At 37.3% G+C, this 23,053-nt stretch overlaps 1 protein-coding gene across 1 annotated transcript; it reads right to left on the reverse strand.

Annotated features, from left to right (window-relative positions):
* Positions 1-821: 821 nt before the first annotated feature.
* LOC105397993 (achaete-scute complex protein T3) lies at positions 822-2,307 on the reverse strand. Its single transcript, XM_011570034.3, has 2 exons — positions 1,459-2,307; positions 822-1,279 (listed from the first exon to the last, which is right to left on the reverse strand). The coding sequence occupies exon 1, from the start codon at positions 2,159-2,161 to the stop codon at positions 1,466-1,468; it is 696 nt and encodes a 231-aa protein (XP_011568336.3). The 5' UTR covers positions 2,162-2,307; the 3' UTR covers positions 822-1,279; positions 1,459-1,465.
* Between the last annotated feature and the right edge of the window lie 20,746 nt (positions 2,308-23,053).

Raw genomic sequence — 23,053 nt, forward strand, 5'->3', positions numbered from 1 at the left:
AAACTTACCATTTAATCCCATCAATCGAACCGGTTACTAACCCATGATGCAAACATCTGTATTTACACGTGCTTTTAATGACAGTAAAAAAAATGTGCACCATAAAACAAAGCGATGGATGTATGTAAATATTCACCTGCCATTTTAAACGTGCATATAAGGTACCAACCGGTAAGGCAGCATTTGCACTGTGGATACATAATACTGAAAAGTCACTTGCTGAAGCAAAAATAAGTATGGCAAGTTTTTGCAATTCCATTTACCTATATTTTTTACTAGAGGTAACATACAGAAATAATGTAGGTATATTAATTTTCTTAGATTTCCCCTTAGTCTTGAGTATCAGACACCAAATGAACTTCACGAGGTACCTTGTTAGTATGTAATCAACGCAAATATAAAAAATAAGTTGATATTATAAGTCTGAAGACTGATTATGAGATAGATTTAGTTTTCTTTTAATCAATACTGTTTCAGAAGGGTATATGTATATTTATGAATATTATCATAGTTTTTTAAAACATTAATTTTTTAATTATAATTGAACTGTAATTAATTATTAAAAAAAACTTATTTGTACTATATATTATGTATCTAACATACATAAAATGTGGGTATTCAGTAGAGATTCGATAAGCCCCTACTTAAATAAATTAATGATAAAAAAACGTAGGTACTATTATTTATTATAAACGTGGGAATTTTAAGTAAATTTACGTTAAATACAATACACACATACATTGAGTAAGATTAAAATATATTGAGTATATAAGTGTCCATGTTTTTGTAAGTATTTAATGAGGTAATAAAAGCACCAAACATAATTATTAAAATAAATAATTTAATCTCATTATAATAACACTATAATCTTACGACTACTATATACAATTTAAATGCAGTGTCGTGTCGCATATTAATACGCAAAGACAATATCAGAGCCTCTTAAATTACGGTAACAGTCTATTTATACAACATACAATAAATCAAACTTAAATGCAAACTCTTTCACACTTCCTCTATCAAACGATACTTTCTTAATGTTCCTCTTTACATCAGATCTGCACAGTTTTCATTTAAACTCAGGCTACTCAATTTCATTGACGTCTTTCAGTTTTTCATTATATCTAAATAAGGCACTATTATACAAGTCTTTAGTCTTTTTCATGATACGCATTATTTTCTGACTAGATTTAATCTAAAATTAAAATAAATTAATGCTTTCACGGAGGGATTGGTTCTGGTTTTTCACTAGTAATTGTGTTCATTGGTGCAGATTGACCTGTTGAAGAAAAAAATAAAACAAATTAGTAAAATAAAAATAAACAAAACAATTATTATGGCTGCTTGTGTTTGGGATTATAAATACACTCTATGTTAAAAATACGCCTTTACAATAAGGACTGTATAATATAGAGATAAGAAAGTTTCGTATAAGAAATATTAGTCAGAAATACTTACGTCAATGTTATTTCTGCTGCCACCACGAGATGACATCGAGCAGCTCGTCTTCATCCATGGGGCCGAGCTGCTGCGGCGCGGCGCCCTCGTAGCGTTCCGCGGAGTAGGCGGAGGACACGCCCGAGGAGCACTCGGAGGGCGCGGGCGACGCCGCCTTCTCCGAGCACGGCGAGCTGCCGTAGAAGAACCCGTCGTCCATGGACGTCAGCGGCTGCAGACTGCTGCCGTTGGGAATGTTCTCCCGGTTCTCCCGGTCGCGCGACACGCCCAGCGCCGCGTCGCCGTCGTCCAGCAGCTGCTGTAGGTAGCGGATGTACTCCACCACCATGCGCAGCGTATCCACCTTGCTGAGCTTCTTGCCGGAGCCGCGGCGCGCGCCGCCGGACAAAGCGGCGACCACTGATGCTGGCAAGTGGCGTCGCAGCGCGTTGAAGCCGTCGTTCACTTGCTTCACTCGATTCCTCTCCCGGGCGTTGCGGCGCGCGATCGACGCGGCCTGCGGACCCGTGTAAGGATTCGTCCTGAAGTGGACCTTCTTCCTGTACTGCAAACTTGGCGTGTCGTGCGTTACATAATTCTTTTCAGGAGCCGGCGCGATCGGCACGTTTCGCTTTTCTTGCATTTTTTGCGCCGTCGACGGATATCCCGACGAGACGACGACGTAGTTCGCCTGACCTTGGGCGAGTTGTAGTTCTTGTAGCATGGTCGCGGGTGAGTGGCGGTCGCGAGGCGCGTGCGGCCGGCGCGGCGGCGGGGCGGGCACTGGAGGCTGCGCGGGAGTGCGGTACGAGCGCGCGGCGGCGGCCGAGCTTCACCAACAAGTGAGTCGGGGCGGCGCACGCGCAGGCGTTATATCACCTGCGCCGGCTGCAAAAAATATAAAATTTTAAATTCTCTTCCCCTATTATTTTCGATCATCCCTTCCCCTCTGTACGTGCGGGTCCGTACCTGGCGGAGTGTAGGGGACTGCGGCGTCGGCGCGGCGGCGCGGGGTCGCTATCGCGTGCCCGACTTTTTTTGCCGATGACCACCAAATATCATAAAGGAAATCAAGCACGACACTTTTTTCTGTTTTGCTGAAAAAGTTCATAATAAAATACCTATGTTACGTTTCTATTTTGATGTTCAAATCGTTACAAAAATTAGGCAATGGATCTCTATCTACCCGATTAGAACGAAAAAAAACGTTAAGGTGATTAAATGGTGACATTTAAAAAAGTCGTATCAATTTCATAAATCAACTGCTCGCCGCAAGAATCCCTTGCTATCTCTTCCGAAATATCTTAATAAGACGTCGATTTAAGGTATTTCTCATGAGGATGTCAGTCGATTGGGATAAATGTCACATGATCTACTATCGTGCATTCATCAACAAGGTGTCCGTATAAAACCAGCCATTCCCAAAATTACCGGCACAACTGAAACGTTTAAAGTTTTAACGAATGTATTAAGGTCAAAGAAAGAAATATTCATAATTTTGGGGAAAATCGCATCAATGCAGATGGTGCATTCCTTCAATTAGTTACATGATTATTAATACGTATTACTTAGCATGATAACATTTGCATTATTTTGTAATATACACGCAGTTATTATCTTAATTATTTGCATAATATTATTCATCTTGTTGCAGACGGTATTGAGTGTTGTACAATTTTATTGTCACTCACTGTCATCGCATCAAGTTTAGGTTTTGCCGGCTGGTATTTTTTCTTCATTAAAATATCGGAGGTTGATCTAAAGTCCTAACTAGCCGGCGTTGTCAGAGTTTGCCGCCTCGGTGACAACGTCTTGTCGGAGGGAGGCTACTCTTCATCAATTAGAGTGAGCGAGGCCGGCTCGCTATGAATTGCATTTCTTATTACAAATGAGCGTTTTGTATTTGTTTGGCGGCGCTTTGATCGTCGAGTTGACGGCTACCGAACGATCGGATCGCGTGAATCGAATAACGCTCACTCGATTCATTTAGGTGTCGTAATTGAAATGATTGAAGTCGAGTACTTATGTGAACTGTTTGGTCGTTTTAGGTATTTTGTTTATTGGCCATACCAATAAGGGTTTTGTGATAACTAGGTACATATCTCTATTATAGTTTTTATGAAAAGTACCGTAAAATAGTTGACTTTTTTGATTACAAACAAACCCTTATTCTTTCAATGTACGTACATTAAGAAAAAAATCATGATGATTAAAATCGACAAGTCATAATAATGTATTAACAATTATTAACTAACATTTTACTCATGGTGCATTGAAGTTTTTCTTACGCAGTAAGAATTACAGTATAGTTTAGGTTGAGATACCTGAATATTTAAATTGGTTTTTTACTATTACTACCCTATATTTACCGGATATGACTAGCGGGGAGGTGCTAATAGGTTCCGTAAATATCTGTTCTTTTTTTATCGTTCAGTTAATAATATTTTTAATCAAGGAGTAGCTGTATGGTCCGTTAGGGTTGTATTTTGTATCTCGTATGAAGAGAACATTCATTTTTGAACAATTAGCTAACTAGACTCAATAATGGGTATAATAAATAGCTTAGATACTTAATTTTAGTTTATTCTAGATTTTTTGCAGTGATTATAGGTGTATACGTAAACATAGGTAAGTACATATTGTTTTATTTATCATAATATAAAATAAAACCTCTGCACGATATCTCATAAAAAATAGATTTAATAGGTACGTAATGAGGTATGAATTATAGAGGTGATATGATACAGAAAAATTAGGCTATTACGACCATATTGTGCTATTGACATATTTCCAACAAAGAACACCAGTGATCTCGAACAAAATACTACAAATAAGTCTGATTGACCTCAACAATAACTCACAAGTATACAATAAGATGATTACCTTGTAAAATGTTCACACCTTCATAAGGAAATAAAAATAAGACGCTGTCTGGCTAAGGGTTAAAAGCAATTGATACCACCCACGCATCCAATGCCATGGAACTGTCTCAGTTTCAACATATAAGTATAAATGTATAGGTCATTTTTATAGGATTTTTCAAGCATAAAAACGTTTTACCAATTTTCATAATGTATAGTTTTAGAGAATAACTTTATTTCACTATTATGAAATTTAACTATGTATACTACCTACTTTCAATAAAAAATAATACGGTGTAAATGTTTTATTTCCCACACTTATTGATCTAAACTTCATATGTCCAATTGAGTAACCTCCATGCATTCACCCTTTCACAAATTTAATGATATTTATGTTTCTCCCCTGTAAAAGCATGTCACAGCAAACGATTATATTGTCACTACATAATTAAGATGAAAATCTACTTACGTACACTCTGACAAATTATGTATGTACATATAGATTTATACTATCTATGAAATATGAATCATATTTATTTGGTAAAGGCCAAAGCAATGGTAAATTTCAAGAAATTAATTAAGATTTTGACCTGGTTAAAATTTAACACCTAAGGTTTTTTAAATTATTTATAGTATTTTTTTGCTTTACCAGAGAGGGCAAATGCTTGTTGACTTCCTCGAAAGGGAGGGGCTGTACTTGATGAATTCTTTCTTTGAGAAACAGCCCCAGAGGAAGTGGACATGGGCAAGCCCCGATGGTAGGACGAAAAACGAAATCGACTTCATTATGACTGACAAGCGGCACATATTCAGAGATGTCTCAGTGATCAATAGGTTTAAAACTGGGAGTGATCACCGACTTCTCCGAGGTACTCTGAATATTAACTTCAAGCTGGAGAGGAGACGTCTGGTGAAGTCGACCCTTCGTCCCACACTGCACCAAATTAGAGCTGGCAACACCAGCTTCCAGAGAGAACTACAGAGCCGATTCGAATCGCTGGAAACCACTACGGATATTGACGCGGATACAATCCAAATAGTGAAGGCTCTTCGTGAGGTGGGCCACAGACATTTTAGCATGAGAAGCAAAAGCAAGGAGTCTAAACTTTCAAGCGAGACACTCGAGCTTATGAGGCAGAGACGCGAATTTCCGTCGGCAGGTGACACTTCGTCAGAACTACGGGTACTCAACAAGCGTATAAAGAAGCTGATACGAAGAGATCTCCGTCGCTCCAACACACGCGCCATAGAAGCAGCAATTGAGCAAAATCGGGGGTCAAAAGTCTTCGTACAGCAACTTGGGAGAAGCCACTTGACGAAGTTGAAGTCTGCAGATGGTAATATTGTTGCCTCTAAGCCGGAGGTTCTTGCCGAAATCGAAGGTTTTTACGGACAACTTTATGCTTCACACGCGCAGAAGTCTGTGGCTCAGCTCACCGATTCCAGAGCGCCACTAATACGCCACTACACTGACGACATCCCTGACGTCGACATAGGCGAGATTAGGATAGCCCTTACGCAGCTTAAAAACAACAAGACTCCGGGTGAAGACGGAATTACTACAGAGCTTCTGAAAGCTGGAGGTATTGCAATCCTTGAACAGCTCCAGAGGCTCTTCAATTCGGTTCTTCACAATGGCATTACACCGGAGGCATGGTCTGAGAGCGTCGTGGTATTGTTCTTTAAGAAGGGTGACAAAACCCTTCTGAAGAACTATAGACCGATCTCGCTTTTAAGCCATGTATACAAGCTGTTCTCAAGGGTTATCACGAACCGTCTTGCCCAAAAGTTAGACGAGTTCCAGCCCCCAGAGCAGGCTGGGTTTCGAAAAGGCTTTAGTACAATAGACCACATCCACACAGTAAGGCAGATTATACAGAAGACCGAAGAGTATAATCAGCCTCTGTGTCTAGCCTTTGTTGACTATGAAAAAGCCTTCGACTCCATCGAGACCTGGGCAGTTTTGGAATCCTTGCAGAGATGCCAAATCGATTGGCGCTATATCGAGGTGTTGAGATGTCTGTACAATGCCGCTACTATGACTGTCCAAGTACAGGACCACAAGACAAGACCTATCCAACTGCAACGTGGAGTGAGACAGGGGGATGTGATATCTCCGAAACTGTTCACCAATGCATTGGAAGATGTCTTTAAGACGTTGGACTGGAAAGGACATGGCATATGTATAAATGGCGAGTACATGTCACACCTCCGCTTCGCGGACGACATCGTTATTATGGCAGAATCTCTGCAGGAACTCAGCTGGATGCTAAGTGGCCTAAATGCTGCTTCCCGACGTGTTGGCCTCGGTATGAACTTGGACAAGACGAAAGTCATGTACAATGCTCACATCAAACCGGAGCCGGTCGCCGTTGGTGAGGCAACAATCGAAGTTGTGCAAGAATATGTCTACCTCGGGCAGACTATTCGGCTAGGCAGAAGCAACTTCGACAAGGAGGCTGCAAGGCGCATCCAACTGGGTTGGGCTGCATTCGGGAAACTTCGTCACATATTCTCCTCGGCCATTCCTCAGAGCCTGAAGACAAAAGTCTTCAACCAGTGCGTCCTGCCAGTGATGACGTATGGTGCAGAGACGTGGACACTGACGGTAGGACTGGTCCACCGATTTAAAGTCGCTCAGCGTGCTATGGAGAGAGCTATGCTTGGGGTTTCTCTGATGGATCGTATCAGAAATGAGGTTATCCGTCAGAGGACTAAGGTTACCGACATAGCTGTCTAAATATGCAAGCTGAAGTGGCAGTGGGCTGGTCATATCTGCCGAAGAACCGATAACCGTTGGGGTAGACGAGTTCTCGAGTGAAGACCACGAACAGGCAAACGCAGCGTGGGACGCCCTCCTGCCCGCTGGACTGACGACCTTAGGCGGGTGGCGGGTAGTGGTTGGATGAGGAAGGCCGAGGACCGAGTGTTGTGGCGCTCCTTGGGAGAGGCCTATGTCCAGCAGTGGATGATTATTGGCTGATGATGATGATGATTTTTTTGCTTATGTAGAAAATACATAGTGATGAACACATTATATAAAATCTAATAATTTAAACCCAATAATATGTTATGTTACAAACTAAACTACCTATATACAATTTAAAACGTCGCCTAAATAATCCAAAGAACGTGTCGAAAACAAAAATTAACTTAACATGGAAAAGCTGTACTGAAACTGAATTAATTATTTGCTTATTTATGCAACACTTCAATAAATAGAGACTTCGTGTTTATAATTCCATAATTGATAACCCATCTATTTATTACTTTATAAATTCACCGGAAATGAGATGTCCCAAAACAGTTATTTGTAACAATTTCACAGAGCAAATAAAACAATTATCCAGTTGATACGTTGCGCGTAAACGCGTGGGATTTAAGGGTACAAATGACGATGATTGTGGGAATGCACTCATCTGCCATGCAACAGTCACGCTTCAAAGGTTTCACGGGATATTTGTTCTGCAGTAATTATTAAAACCCAGTGGTATATTATTGTTATCAAACATAATAAGTGATGTGATGACCCATGGCTGTGATGCGAGGGAGCTCCCACGAATAGTAGCTACGACTTACAATTTTACGTGCTCATCCGAATTCACATAACAATATTAATTTCATATTTAAAAATTATGCTCATCAATAAATCATACGCGTAAAGCTCGCCGACATCGATCACACAATGGAACTACCTGATTCCGTTCCAATAACGTTTGATTAACGACTTGTTGAGTGACTGCTATTCTTTGCAACGTCAAAGGGTGAACGTATTAAGAATTAATAAAGAGAATGTTTTACATTTCATATCAAGCGTGATCGGCGATGATATATGTGCGTCGTTAGATGAAAGGCAGAACCAAACAAATGTTGAGGTTTTGGATATAACAAGATGTAAAATATGGGCAGTGGCATGAGATTGCGTTTTACGAAAAACCCACAGAATAGTGAATGGTGATGTGTCAAAGCGCGGCGGTCGGCGTTTGTGGGTAATTCTCACACTCTTCACGCGGTGGCATCCCAAAATGCAAATACATTGTCAGGAAAACTTGTAAAACAGACCGGGGAGGCTATCTCGGCGTCGTATCAATGTCGGTGGGACGTCGCCACCTACGTCTGTCCGCGGGAGGACGTCTGTCCGCGGGCGGACGGCTGTCCGCTAGTGGACGTCTGTGTCGGGCGGTGGACAACCAGGTCGGGAAAGTCACCACACCGATTGTGCCCGAGATACTATTCATCCTGATTCGATTTGCATTGTGCTGTGAGTTGTGAAAGATCGGACACTATGTTTGATTAAAATATTGATTTTTCGATTTTTATTAGCTATTTTTATGTTCTTCGATATGACGGTTGGTTATATTATTTTGTCGTTTTGTAGTCATTAGGTTGTCGTAAAAGAAAATAGTTTTAGTGTTATTTAATGAAATTAAGTAAATTACATACAAGTTGGTAATGAGTAAACGTGTTGCGTTTAGTGTGTTGTATTTCACCTGTCTACTTTAAGATGTTTATTTTATAAGGGATGCTATATACGGGCCATAAATTTGAAGCTAGTTTGAGAATTTCGGCGTCGACAAACGAGGCTTGTACTATGCGTTTATAGTTTTATGATATCTCGTTAGGAAGTCGATACCTTATTTAGATAATTAGTATTGTTTTTCCTGTCATTCTATTGTATTTTTTGCATCAGATTTTTTGGTTAGGGTTACAAAAACAGAGTTCTTATCTTGGCACGTTACAGAATCGTTTTCAAAAGAATAAATGGGACCACATAAATAAGTCGTCACGAAATTCCAATCACCAATAAATGTATCAACAGATTCGATGCACACATTAATTTTTCGGCCGGTCGTTGCAAGTGAAGAGATTAACAAAATGGGCACGTGTATGAAAATTTAATTTCAGTTTAAACTTAAATATTAGTAGAACTGAAGCATGGAAAGATGTATTTAGAATCTTTAACTGTATTCATTTTCATTATGTATATTCTAATTATTAAAATATAATGAAAGATATTTTTTTTAAATTTTATGATAATAACGACTTTCAGTGATTTAAAATTGTCGGATTTTGAAGATCTAATGCGTATGAATAAAGCATCATCATTCAGCCAAAAACCTCCTGCAACATCATGCTAAAACCAAAATCTACTGCTTAATTAATCACACCGTTTACGGAACCCCGAATAATGACATGAAGCCTTGTTCAATTGCGATCGGTGGCAAGTACCGTTCTGGCGCGTGGCGGGCGCGAGCCGCGGCGGACGAGTTCACTCGACCAAGTTACTTGAACACCTCCCGAGCAGGGGGGCAGCGGCCGGTCCACTCAGTGCTCAGAATACGGGCGCGCGCGGGGCGAGGCGAGCCAGAAATACACTGGTCAAGTGCCTTAATTACGGCGAGGCGTTATCGAGTAAGAATGTGTACACGCGACATTGGTATTAATTTTAATGAAAGAAGTACGCACCGACGAGGCACCTGCCCGGTTGTCGGCTTACTGAAACCAGAGTTTAAGCGTGCGGTGGAGTCGCCCGCTACTGGATGCTCCCATTAAATGTAAACGTACAAGGTGTGTACCTAATTTTGTTCATTTAAATTAGTTTATTGAGATTTTAGTAATATCATACGGATTGTGTAAGTGTGTCGAACTTTAGTTAGAAGACCTGTAAGGTATTAGGTGCAGTAATTCAAAATAATAAAATAATACATTAAATTATTTGTATCTATTTCATAGTTCAATAAACATAAAATAAGAATCAATGATATAAAAAAGTAAACTTAATGATGGCTACTCTATACCATTTCTTGTAAAATATTAATTGTATCAAAAAACGTTTTAATAACATATTTAACGAGAATATTTCCGTTGAAGCAGTTTCGTACCCTTATTTTTCGTTCTTATAAAAACTGACAAATAAAACCTATTCGAGATGAACTTGTCAAACTCGAAAACTTAGGCGAGATCTTGCAAATAAAATATTCTATACATAATTGAAACTGTAAGGTGAAGTAGCGCCGCCAAATCTGCAAAAAATTAAAAAATCCATTTGAAAGCGATATTTTCATAACTTTTCACGCGAATTCCAATTTTCAGAACATATCTTCTGTCATGTCTAGGTGCTGAGCATTGGGAGGTAGCTAATCTCATTAATAGTATAAAATCTATAATTAAAATATTATAAACATTTCATAATAATGATACACCTGGAAACGTTAAAATTTGATTTCCTCAAAAATTATTACTACTAGTCTGTATTTTGAATAGAATCTTAACAACCTACATATTATTATACCTACACATAACTATCATTTCACAACATTAATTTAAGTACGGACACACATAACTATGAATATTTTTAAAGAAAATTTATAACTTACTCGAAATCTTAAACGCGGAAAACACCTGCAGTTATTAACGAACATGTGTTTATTAAGGGAATGCTCAAATAAGTTTGAGAAATGCCTTATTTTATAATGGTAGTTATAATTATTATGAATTTTATATTTTTCACTTTTTAGGAGAAAGTCGTCTAGTAAAAGAGTTCAACGGGTTGCAGAACTTTCAACTTTAAAAATAGGAGTAAAGGGTGGAATTTTGATACCTAGGTTTAATCGATGCCATTTTTAATACACCATTAAATTTTTCTTACTAATTAAGATTTTTTTTGAAGGAAATCAGAAAAAGGTCACACTCCTTCCTGACAAGTTTCAACATTGATTGTAGTCCTTCTTGTTTTGGAATAAAGCTGGTGCGATATAGGGGCGGACGGACGGATAGATAGAAATCGAATCTTCAAAATAATGTTCCATATTTGGAACCCTAAAAAGGTCAATTGAATAAACCACATACCCATTAGAGGATGTTAGCGGGGTCTATTATTTATAGAAATATTATAAGTATGTCGTAATGGTTAGCATATAATTAATTATTGTGGTATTTTAGATAGATAGATAGATAGATAAATTATTTATTTACTTAACACAACACATACACAGGTTACACAGCAAGATTTTTAACATAAAGTTTAAGATTACATAAACAAAAAACACTATTAAAAGACATGCAGATAGAAAAGCAACATGTGTATTTATCATGTTAGCAAAAGGGTTCTGACTCAGCATAATACTATGATTATAATTAAACAATCACAGCGCTGGTATTCTGCCAGGACCAATTTTAGTGAGTGGGAGTGGAGCCTCAACTAAACATAAATATGTGTGTAGTAAATATGTAAAAGTGTGTTGTGGTACGTTATAATTATATTTATACTAAAATAAAATAGATATTTATATATTATGTTATGAATGTATGTATATAATAATATGTAACAATAAATTGTGTTAAATGATTATGGGTGTATGCTATGTAGTATGTGTAAACGAATATATTGTGATGTGAGTTTAAGTGATATGTGTGAAAATGATAGCAAGTGATGTGGTAGTTAATTTGCTGGGTGACACCTAGAAAAAGTATATGGCGAAGAGAATGCTAGAACGTAAGCTACGCAGCCTGCTTTTGTACAGCTAGCAAGTAAAGTCGGAAGCGCAGTTTAAAAGTGTGTTTATTGATAAGATCTCTGATGGGAGGGGGTATATTGTTCCAGCATTTGGTCGCCATATACTTGAAACAGCCTCGAAATTTTGTTGTACGGTAAGGGGGAGTTAACAAAGGTGCTGTACACCGACGCAGCGAGTTGCGCCAGGAAAGCTCAGTGAAGAGGTACGCTGGTTTATGCGTTTTTACGACACCAAACAGTAGAACGGAAAGATGTAACTTCATTCTGGCCTCAATCTTCAAGATCCCTGCTTTATTTATGAAAGGTGTTACGTGTGTTCTAGGTGGTACAGTGAGACAGTAACGTATACAGGCATTTTGTACCCGTTGCAACATTTTGTAGGTTTTTTGTAGTAAACACGGTCCATATACACCGATGCAATAATTTAATTTTGATAAAATTAACGTCTCGCACAACTTATGTCTCATGTTGACATTAAGAAACTGTCTTATATTGTATAAGACCTTGAGCCTGTAAAAACAGTTACGAACTAGCTCCGCCACATGTGTTTCAAAACGCAGTTCCTCGTCCATGATGAGACCTAGGTTCCTAGCTTCAGACACCCTCGCGATGGGTTCATAGTTCATGGTTTTACAGGTGTGCGAAGGAGAGGACAGTAGTAAATGGTAGGAGTTAGACAGAGAGATGAGTATTGTCTATGGGCAGGTGTCATGGCGATGCATCTGCGGGTGCAATTCGAAACACGTGCCCCCCCGCCCTCCGCCTCCCCCCGTCAGTTTTTTTAACGATTTGCTGGAGTTTAAACGTATTTAATTTTTCTTTCAGTACTTGCCTGTTCTTCCTCACGAGCAATGAAATAGTGAAATTATTTACAAAAGTCAACGCTAATAGACCCCAATTTTTTGAACATGTAACTTAGAATTTGATCTAAATATTTACATTTTAATTGGTAATTTAATGCGCTGTTAAATATACTTCAATATTGTAGACGGTGACATTAACCTAACCTTTTCCGTTTAGGATTAATTTGGTATATTCTATGCTTTCCTTTTTCTTTGCTCGCTTGTATGTGTACAGTACAGTGTAGTTTTTAAATTACTTCATTACCTTCAAACAAGAGAGCGAAGATGGCACGTGTTGATATTGATGTTAAAAATTTGGTTCAATATCTCATCACTTTTAAGGTAGCCAAACCAAATACGCCAATCGCATACATGAATATATTATGAAGGCACTTGTATTTTGTTTTGTTTACTCTTTAGGTACATAATAATATTAGCCAGAAACTAGACTGGTTGTTTTCGACATGAACCACCGTCATTCCAAACTTGAGAAGGTTTCATTAGAGGTATACTAAGGAAAACAATTAAATCATAAAAATATGTTATGATAATCTCAAGGTTTTTCAAATCCTTAATACTTCCCATTAACTGAAAATGAGTAAACGCTTTGCAAGATCACTCTGACGCACTTATACCAACAAGGAATGAGTGATTATCATTACACTTATAGAATTAAGCAGAAATTCCGCCATATGCAATGATAGAGCTTAAAGTCAAAGCGCGCGGACGTATGTGGTTCAACAGGATCCGAGTTGACAACACCTGGGTAGACGCATCTGCCTCAGGGCGGGGACAACGGTCCTGCACTTACTGAGCTGAATTTTTAATCAATATTTTATAAGGAATCTTGTAAAATAAACAGGACACCAATTATACGTGTTGGTCACTTAATCACACCTCAATGTCTGTCTGTTTTAAGAGAAAGCGGAGAGGTTGTTCGGTTTAGATGGCTACCAGATACATGATAAAGGTATTTTTTAAATTATGTTTCTTTATTCTAAGACTAAGGGTGGGTTGCACCATTTAACTTAAACTATTACAAACGTCAAATCTCTTGGCGCGACAGATCAATCTTCAAGGGATTTGACGTCTGTAATAGTTAAAGTTAAATGGTGCAACCCATCCTAAGCGTTAGGAGGAGAAATAATGCAGTGGTCATAACTGATCATTGAAGTTGAGCACATGGCGACGGTCACCCAGTGAATTTCACCCCGGTTTCTATTTATTTTCGATCCTTGGGAATGTACAAATAGAAAAAAATATTTAAAAGAATCAAATAAAAACCTAAACCCTGGCTAGGCATGTGCGAAAATTTACATGTTAAATTAAGAATACATTTATTTGCGGCGTTGAGCTGCTGCAATCGAGGGTGCCTCTTATTTTCCGCTGCGCTAGCAAAAAGCCGTTTTATTCAATCCTAACTATATAATATTATAAATGCGAAAGTAACTGTGTCTGTCTGTCTGTCTGTCTGTTACTCTTTCACGCCAAAACTACTGAACGGATTTGAATGAAATTTGGTATACATATGGTATAGACCCTGGGAAAGAACATAGGCTACTTTTTATCCCGGAATTCCCACGGGAAAACTTTTTAAGGCGAAGCGAAGCTCGCGGGCACAGCTAGTAATTTATATAATCTTATCGCGCGGTATGGTAATGTCACAGACATGGCGCTGATTGTGCTCTTGATATCTCGACCATGTACTTTTATTTAACTAAAAGTCTATGCTCTTTTACGATATCGTTTGGATTAACAGAGATCTTTTTCTTATCGAGTCGGTGACTAATATAAGAGCTACTAGGTTTTTTTACTAGGGTGAAAAGATTGACACCGTAGTGTAAGAAATAAGCCTTTCCTGAAACTCAGAGATCCCCACATTCTCACTTATAAAAAAATTATCCAAAATAACACTGGCAGAGTTCTTGTTTTAGTTCGCTTACAATTTAATCGGTGATGTGTATACATGGAAGTGGCATATATAATATACTTACTATTATATAGCCCTACATTATTATGTAAAGCTTAAAACTAGACCACAAACAGACGAAATACTAAAATTGTCACCGAGACCGGCGAAGTTTATTCATTCAATGGCTCCGCGAGTTTGCCTTCATAAAGAGCCGTGTAGGAGCCGCGGAGGGAACAAATCACTCCTTCAGAACATGGACGAAGTCGCTGACAATTACCGTAAAACAAGGCGGTAGATGCACTGAAGATAACGTGACAAAAACGATAAATATTTCGCAGGTACAGCACTCGTGTCTCGCTTAGTTTAGCGGATTCTGTAGTATCTTCTACAAGTTGATAGACTCAAGCTTTTTGGGCCATCTCATAAAATTCTTACAGAGAGATTTCGGATACTGTACCTACCTATACATAAATATAAAGTTTTTACATTTACGTGTTACTTTGTCATTAGAGTGGATTATACACTTATTAGTACCAGACAATTGTCTGTTCTGGTAAAAACATATTTTTGATTATGTTGGCATTTATACTACTATGCTTCCACTGCATATGGAAATAAGGTTTATCATAAAGTTGAGTGGTCGATATCGATCTAGAATCACTCGGGTGAGCGCGGGTGAACAAGACTAACTACTGCTTAAGTTAAACTTTTCTTTGTTTTGTTTCACTGTTCGTTCTCATTGTTTTTAATTTGTAAATTATTCCTGTGCCACAGATAAGGAGCAGACTTGCTAGTTTATTGTACAGACATAGTTAAAACGTTGCAAGCTTTGTTATGTGGTAAGTGGTAAGCCCCGGTTTTCTTGAGTCTAGTACCTACCTTAGTATAATATTTTGTGGTACCAGGCTTGTGAATATGTTGCTATATGTACATAAATGGTAGGTTTAGTCATTCATTTTGTTACTAATATTGTTTTTCAGTTTTATTAAATATTCTGGTGCAGATTTAACCTATTGTAGATCTAGTAATTTAAGACCAGAATTGATTAGTATAATAATTACTACCTACCTTTCCTTCCCATACAATATAACTCTGAATAAAAGGCTTGACTTTTGAAACAATAAAAGAGGTCTAAATAATGTTCGCTGGTGCTATCGCGAAGTGTTGAGTGTGCAGCCACTATCTAGATGGAACCAGTAATATTAACGTCTCAATTCTGGCTCCAGGCTAAAACAAACATTGGATTAATATTGTGTTTGTGTTCAGGCACTCATAAGGCACGTTTGTTAAACTTACTGTAAGTAGGTGAATTGGTGAATTTAAATTCGGAAGTACTTATTTAAATCTTATTTCGGTCACGTTTACAGTTTTAGGCATTGAGCAGTTTGGAATAATTATAAAAATGAAAAGCGTACCATAATACATTTCAAACAGCGTCTTATGAACGAAGCAAGTTTAGCTCTATCTATCATGACGAATAATAATTCCCATAGCATAGATAGATACCTAGCTAGAGAGATAAACAGTCTGATACATAAATGATGATCTAAGACTGTTTATTACCAATAACGCTCTCTCGTCAGAGTAAGATACAGAACGCCCCCGGTACAGTATGGTCGCAACTTTGATTTATCAGTGTTGGCACTATAAAGAGAGCACCCTGTATATCGATGAAGCCTGCTCAGGGTGAGCATTATGCGGATGTACCGATAGCAATGAGCCGAGCTATAAAACAATTAGCGTGTAGCAGTTACCATTTATACCGATTTCAGATAAGGCTGTGTTGCTGGAGGATCTAGGCCGGAATTATAGTCGATGGATTTGAGCGTAAATTGTTTTTTTAAGTATATATTTTTATAGTAAGTTCAGTTTAGTGAACAATAATATAAAGTAGGTACTCACTTATCCAAAATTGTATAAGGCATGCTCTTTGTGGTTGAACAAGATCCATTGTCCTAAATACAAATGTTCTTTTTGTAAGGTTAGTATAATTTTGGATAAATCATCATCATTTCTAACACCAAATCAATAAGACTAAAGATACATTGAGTAGGCATATTTTATAGAATCTTATTGTTGACCAGTTCTAATACCTACATAATGAAATAAATAAATGAAAAAAACTAAACATAAAATTAAACTAAATAATAATTTACTCTCACATAATTACATACACTCTCATACACGTGATCCGATTCCAAACAAGCCGGCCGGATCGGCTGGGGGGCGATTCTTAAAGACAAACGTTTGCCATCACAGAGTATTCCGAGTGCGAATGTTGATATCTCAATCTGTGTGACGGCGGGTCAGAGGGGCCGAAGTCACGACCCCCGACGGCCGTCACGAGGTATGCCTTACTTGTAGCACGATTATTAATTATTAATGGATGTGAACCTTGGGCCGTATGTGTAGGGGTGTTCGTTGTATTCTTGGATGTGATGTAAGTGTATCCGGAAAACAAATAGGTTTTTGTTGATTTTTATCTCCGATTCAGGGGTGTTATTAGCGTTATTTTAGTTGTATATTTTTTAAAACAAAATCGATTTCATATATTTTTACCTAGAAAAATGCTATATACTAATCGCTGTATCTTTTTCGTTTCTCGCGGGTGTATTAATAATACAAGTAAACAAAATTACATTGTCAATCATTCACAAAAAAAAGTTCATTGTTTACTTCATGGATAACCATTTCTTTACTAGAGATACATTATTCAAAAATATCTGTACTTATTAATGTTTTTGTGAATATTGAACATAATATTACTTGCGAGCAATCAAAAAGTTCTACCTGCCTTGCCGTTTTATATGCACTGGGAATTTTCATTGCTCGCAAGTGTAGTCTAAAGTTGTGGTGTTTGGCCTTTTTGGTAAAAAGATTGTTTATAGTTTGTTTATACTTCTAGGTTGTCGATTACCGAATAGAAGAATGGTGAACAGCAAACTCGTATATTATTTCCCTAAATATCACATTGGCGACGAATAAGACCCCACGCGAGTGTAAATAGATAACTAATACACGTAGCAAGAGCGGAAGTTATAAATATGAGTGCAAGTAAGTAGGTATATTCGGTGATGGTAACCAAAATTTTGACCACAACCGTCGAGTCGTGTGGCGACGATTTAAAAGCCGGTTTGTATAGTTCTGCTCAGCGAACGACTACCGAGCGAGGCCACCGATGCAGCAGGCCTTAACAGGAGAGCCGAGCTGCCAACGGAGTTGGTGGAAATTACCGGGTCGTAAAGGGCTTGGCCTTCCCAAAGAAGCTGACAATGCGGAGTAGAAGGCTCTAATGGCATTGCCAGAGAGGGGACTGGCTGAGTGGGCGACTCGAGTGAGGAGTTTGGCACAGAAGGAGAAGGAGCAACTGTTTGCGCTGAGTGTGAGCGGGCAGCAGCGCGGGCCTGATGACCCCTGGCACAGAAGTACTGCTGTAGAGGGGGAGAAGAGTGCAGAGGATGCTGCTCCTCAGACGCCAGGAGGGACAGTGGACAGCCAGTGCATAGCGATTTTGTGCTAATTTTTGATTAGATTTTTGATAATTTAAGTTTATTCTATGTAATGGCTTTGTAATAGTTTATTGAGTTTTATGTTATATTATTTTATAAATAGTAGGGGAGGTATGTGGTGTTTGGCCTTTTTGGTAAAAAGATTGTTTATAGTTTGTTTATACTTCTAGGTTGTCGATTACCGAATAGAAGAATGGTGAACAGCAAACTCGTATATTATTTCCCTAAATATCACAAAAGTCTTGCCTATAAATAAGGCTCAAAGATGGTCGAGGGCCAAAGGTCCGGAGATATCGCCCATGCAGCCAAAATTAAACACTGAACCCAGTCGCTTAGGGCTCGGATGCTGTAATATATTGTATGTAAGTGATTCCTTTCTAATTGTAAAATTTATTGGTAATAAGATAAGGGCATATGTGTTTTTTATGATAAAGCATACCTACAAATGTGTTAAATTAAGTTTTATTACATCCGAAAAAATATATTATAATAATATTGAGTACGAATCTTATAATCTTTTAAGTAGGTATATTATATATTGTTTTTTTTTATTGGTTCAATGTTTTAGAAACCTTAACTTTACATACTTTTTTCTTAGAAGGAAGTAATTCACACATTCAGAGGTGCTGTGCGGTGGAAACTCATTTATAGCATTGGAAACATGAACTTGCAGCTTTAATTAGGGTTAAATGATTTTAGTGTTACATGAACAGCAATATAATGTATTTTTTAAGTTGCAGCAGATAGGTAAAATGGTAGAGTCATTGTTTCTATAAGTATCGTCTGTATGTTTTATATTTGTGGTGACCAATCAAATTTTATTGTATTGTAGAATCTGACACCTACCTCTATATATCTAAAAGATTCACGTGGATATCTTGCATAAAAAATATGTTTTAGTCGGATTATGTAAATTCAGTAGCAGATTAGACTTGAGGTGAAGGCCAAGTTAAATAAAACTTAATTTATTTTCATGTTTCAGTCATAATAATCACGACATGTTCATTTTGGGCCACATCTGCTCTGTATCTTATCAAGAACATGGTTTTTGGTATTTAAATTTCCGGGAAAATATTATGAACATGTCCTAGTCTTTAAAAGCAGCTATCACACTCTAGGTATATTTAGGGTTCTTTCTTAGACCGAAATATCTTATGGTTAGGTATATTTTTTTAATACGTAAATAAAAACTCCTGTCAATTCATAAAACCTAATTGTTTTTGTACCTACAACTTTACAATTAATTAAATAAATTTTGAAAAATAATAATAATACTCAGTTTTTTTTGTTTCTACCCTTTGCTATGACTGGATCTATTATTAGGCTGGTCGCCAACCCGTATGGCGGCGCCAAAGGAATTTTATAGCTGACAAAAAACAAATAAAATTAGTTAAAGCTAATGAGTGTGTAATTTTGTTTTACTCTGAGGGTGGTTCAACCCGGAGGTCTCACCCTACCTCACCTACCTGTGGGGTAGTTCTCCACCACTCGACTTTAAAGTCGTCTATCAGTGGCGCGTCATAACGTAATAATAATAGTGGTCATTTTGCTATGAATTCTAACGCTAGACTTGAGACGCACGTTTGAGAATAAGCTACCTGGGGGCTGCTGTCATTAGGCTGTCGTGATTGAAAACTACTGCAATATCAATCAAAAACAGATTAAATTAATTATTTCTCCTACTTTGCTATTTGGAATTTAGAAACTTACAAATAATTATGTTATTTGGTATAAAAAGCAAAATGTAGTTTTGACAAAAATTTATATAGATATACTAACTAGATTTTTTAAAGTTTGTCATTTTTGCTGGTATATGAGATCTCTCTGAGTGAGAACACTCTAATAATAGGCAACGATAACTATGTTTTTAAAAGTATTTAAATGAAAAGCAAAGTAAATTTTAGTACTTGCCAAATTTATCATCCTAGAATCTATAATCACGAGCAATGAAAAAGTTCCAGTGAAAATATGGAACGTCAATGGTAGGTGGAACTATTTCATTGCTTGTGAGTGTAGATATTGGGAAATACCCCATGAATTGAGATAAAAGGGTCTTGAGAAGCAGATGAAAAGACAGACGGTCGGACAAGAAAAATATTCTTATTTATTTTTACATTTTCGTGGAGAACCAACAGCATTTTGTTAATAACTAAATATTACTTATGAACATATAACAACTAGATGCCATTAACAGGTTCCCGCATATAACAATTCTATTATGGTTCACTTTTTATCTGTTGAAGTACGGATCCCTAAAAATAGCATACCTAGTAGGTATATCTCAATTTTGCCCATAAATCACATAACATATTATGACCCGAACAAATTCACACCAGTTATCAAAGCAAATAAGGAAGTAAATAATATTATGGCAAGCAGAAAACATATTGTTACAATGACAATCGTTTAGCAGGGGTCAGCAACAATGGGTCGCATTGACGGCCGACCTCTTCAGCAAACAGAGTCGCGTGCCTCCACCCACGCACGCAGATAGCAAGTTGACGACACCTGCCATCATACGTAGGGATTTTATTCTCTGCAACACTAAACTTTGTGTCGTACTGGTAAGGACTATGGGCTGTTTGTAGTGGATGTTACGTTCTCAGTGCTGCTAAGAGTTATGTGATATTAATATGATAGGTACGTGAGCGAGGCTACTTCATGTATAAAAAGTCACAAGGAAATTTACGTGAACACAAGTTACGTGAATTTAGCTCTACATACCTAATTATATTTTCGTAGATGTTTATCTGAAAGGCTATTTTACTGAAAGGCTGTAACATATATGTATATACATTATACATACCAAGTAGTAATTTGGTAACAAATTGTACTTAAATTCAAATGATGAAAAAAAGCAATTAACACCTACCCAGATTTGGCAGAACTTTCATTATATTTATTATTTAAATACTGGATTCCTTGAACTATTTTCGTTTATAAGGCTAAGTATTCACCGAAAAAGAAAAAAATCTTTACCGCAGTTTTCATTCTTAGTAAAGCTCGTATAAATAAATTGGTGTTTGTTCAAATAATTTGTTCTTAAAGATTCAAAGAAAGCCGATGTCATTATCGCTATTAAGGCCATCAACTAAATGCCAATTATTACAGGTAGATTTCAATTTACTTTATTATCTATTTATTTATGCGTAATCGTTTTAAAACTATCACACAGTAACAACGAACTATTAGCAGGCACTGATACAGAAAGATGTAGAGTCGATGAACCATTTATCTACCTAAGTTACATTGTTCGAATACTATTGTAACTATAAAAATATTGTACATTATATTCATGTAATGATAGCGAATCTTAAGACAGCCTTTTCTTTGTCTTCGTTCAATATTTTACTTTTATGATTGAGTAACTAAATCGTATTTTCTATATTTAATTTTATAGTTTAGGTATCAAAATAGCATCTATTGCTGCTTCATTTATGTAAAAAAAAGTGTTATAATATAAAAAATACAAGAAAAAAAACGAATTAGTCTTATTTTCTCATTAACTGCTACATACTGTAAACTTAAATATTTTGTCTATATAGCCCTAGAGATTTAACTATTCCAAAATCCAAAGGGTGTATGTCATTAAATACATTAGTTTTATGGCTCGGCGTCTCTTGAGTATTAAACTGACCTAATGGGCGACGTTTATCTTAATTTCGGTACTTTATTCTACAAAACGTTTGACGCTGGCTGGCCACAGAGTAGGCAACAAAAAAAGTATATCTAATTTGCGTTTGGAGCAGATTTCTACATACTGTGATATCAATACCTTTTCTCTGTGAATTAAGTACAATAATATTCTGCCGATGCCAGCATGAAATGGAAGCCAAAAAAAGTCGTTGCCCATATTTTACACTTTTTGTATTTGTTGAATTCCTTCAAAACAAACAAAATATAATGAATAGCTATCATCTTTTGATGTTGTTCTAAATTAAATTTAGGCGTGATGAACTCACTTGAGGCGTTTTCTCTGTTCATCAATCAATATGCAGACGCGAGAGGCATATCATACTTCCTACCTATCGTCTCTTTCTTGTGCATGGCAAAAGTAATCCACAAGAGCGGGATAGCCTCTTCTTGATTAGACGAAGCATGCAATTACGGTTTTCAGAGTTCACACGGGCCAGCCTGATGTTTTGTCGGACGGCCGACTTCAGAAGCTTTGGTAATCAATTTTCTACACAAACAGCGGCATCTAATTGATTTTTTGTACACTAATGACCAAAACAACATCTGCCAAATTAACAAGCCGACAGAGGGACGTGCCAAAATATATGATGAGACTACAGAGCAGACGGGTTCTCGCAGGGAAGCCTCTAGACTTCAACAGCCACTTGATATGGAACAGATAAGCGACGCCATTTTTTAAAACCGTGCCATATTTTCCAACTAATAGCGAAAGATAAAAACCGGCGTTTTTCAAGAAGATTTAGGTATATTTCTACTCAGCTCATCGTGATACAATCTAGGAGTTCATTACAATAAAAGTAATGGATAACTTTAATTTCTGTAAGATCGACAATTTACCCACCAGATAAGAGCATACCTTTGCCGTGGTGTGCTTTTAAAACTTAAGTGTGAGTTATAAATAGTTTTTTAAATTATTGTAATAACAATAAATGCGTGGTTTTAAAACAAGTCTCATTTGTTGTTAACAGCATACCGAGAAAGGTTCGAAATTTGCATTATCAGATTAAGCTTGTCGCTCGGCGCAGTGGGACGTTGCCCTTATTTGTTTTAGGTCCCTATAAATATTCCCACTTGCACACAGAAACCGCGGGAAGTAACAGATTTATGGCGCGAGAAAAAACTGCTTCAATTTGATAAACAACCGAACTAACCATTTAGCCAAACTTTATTAGATCGAGCCTCGATAGCCTGTGCGCCTTCGATCGAAATTTAAACCTTTTATTGTTGCATTTTCCATTTATCTTTGTATTCAAATTCCGTGAGAGTTTGGTGGCTTCAGG

The sequence above is a fragment of the Plutella xylostella genome, chromosome 13 (assembly GCF_932276165.1).
Source record: "Plutella xylostella chromosome 13, ilPluXylo3.1, whole genome shotgun sequence".
Lineage (NCBI taxonomy): Eukaryota > Metazoa > Arthropoda > Insecta > Lepidoptera > Plutellidae > Plutella > Plutella xylostella.

Bases quoted from the DNA above. Each gene is read 5' to 3' on its own strand.
- LOC105397993 (XM_011570034.3), bottom strand. From the start codon at position 2,161: ATGCTACAAGAACTACAACTCGCCCAAGGTCAGGCGAACTACGTCGTC.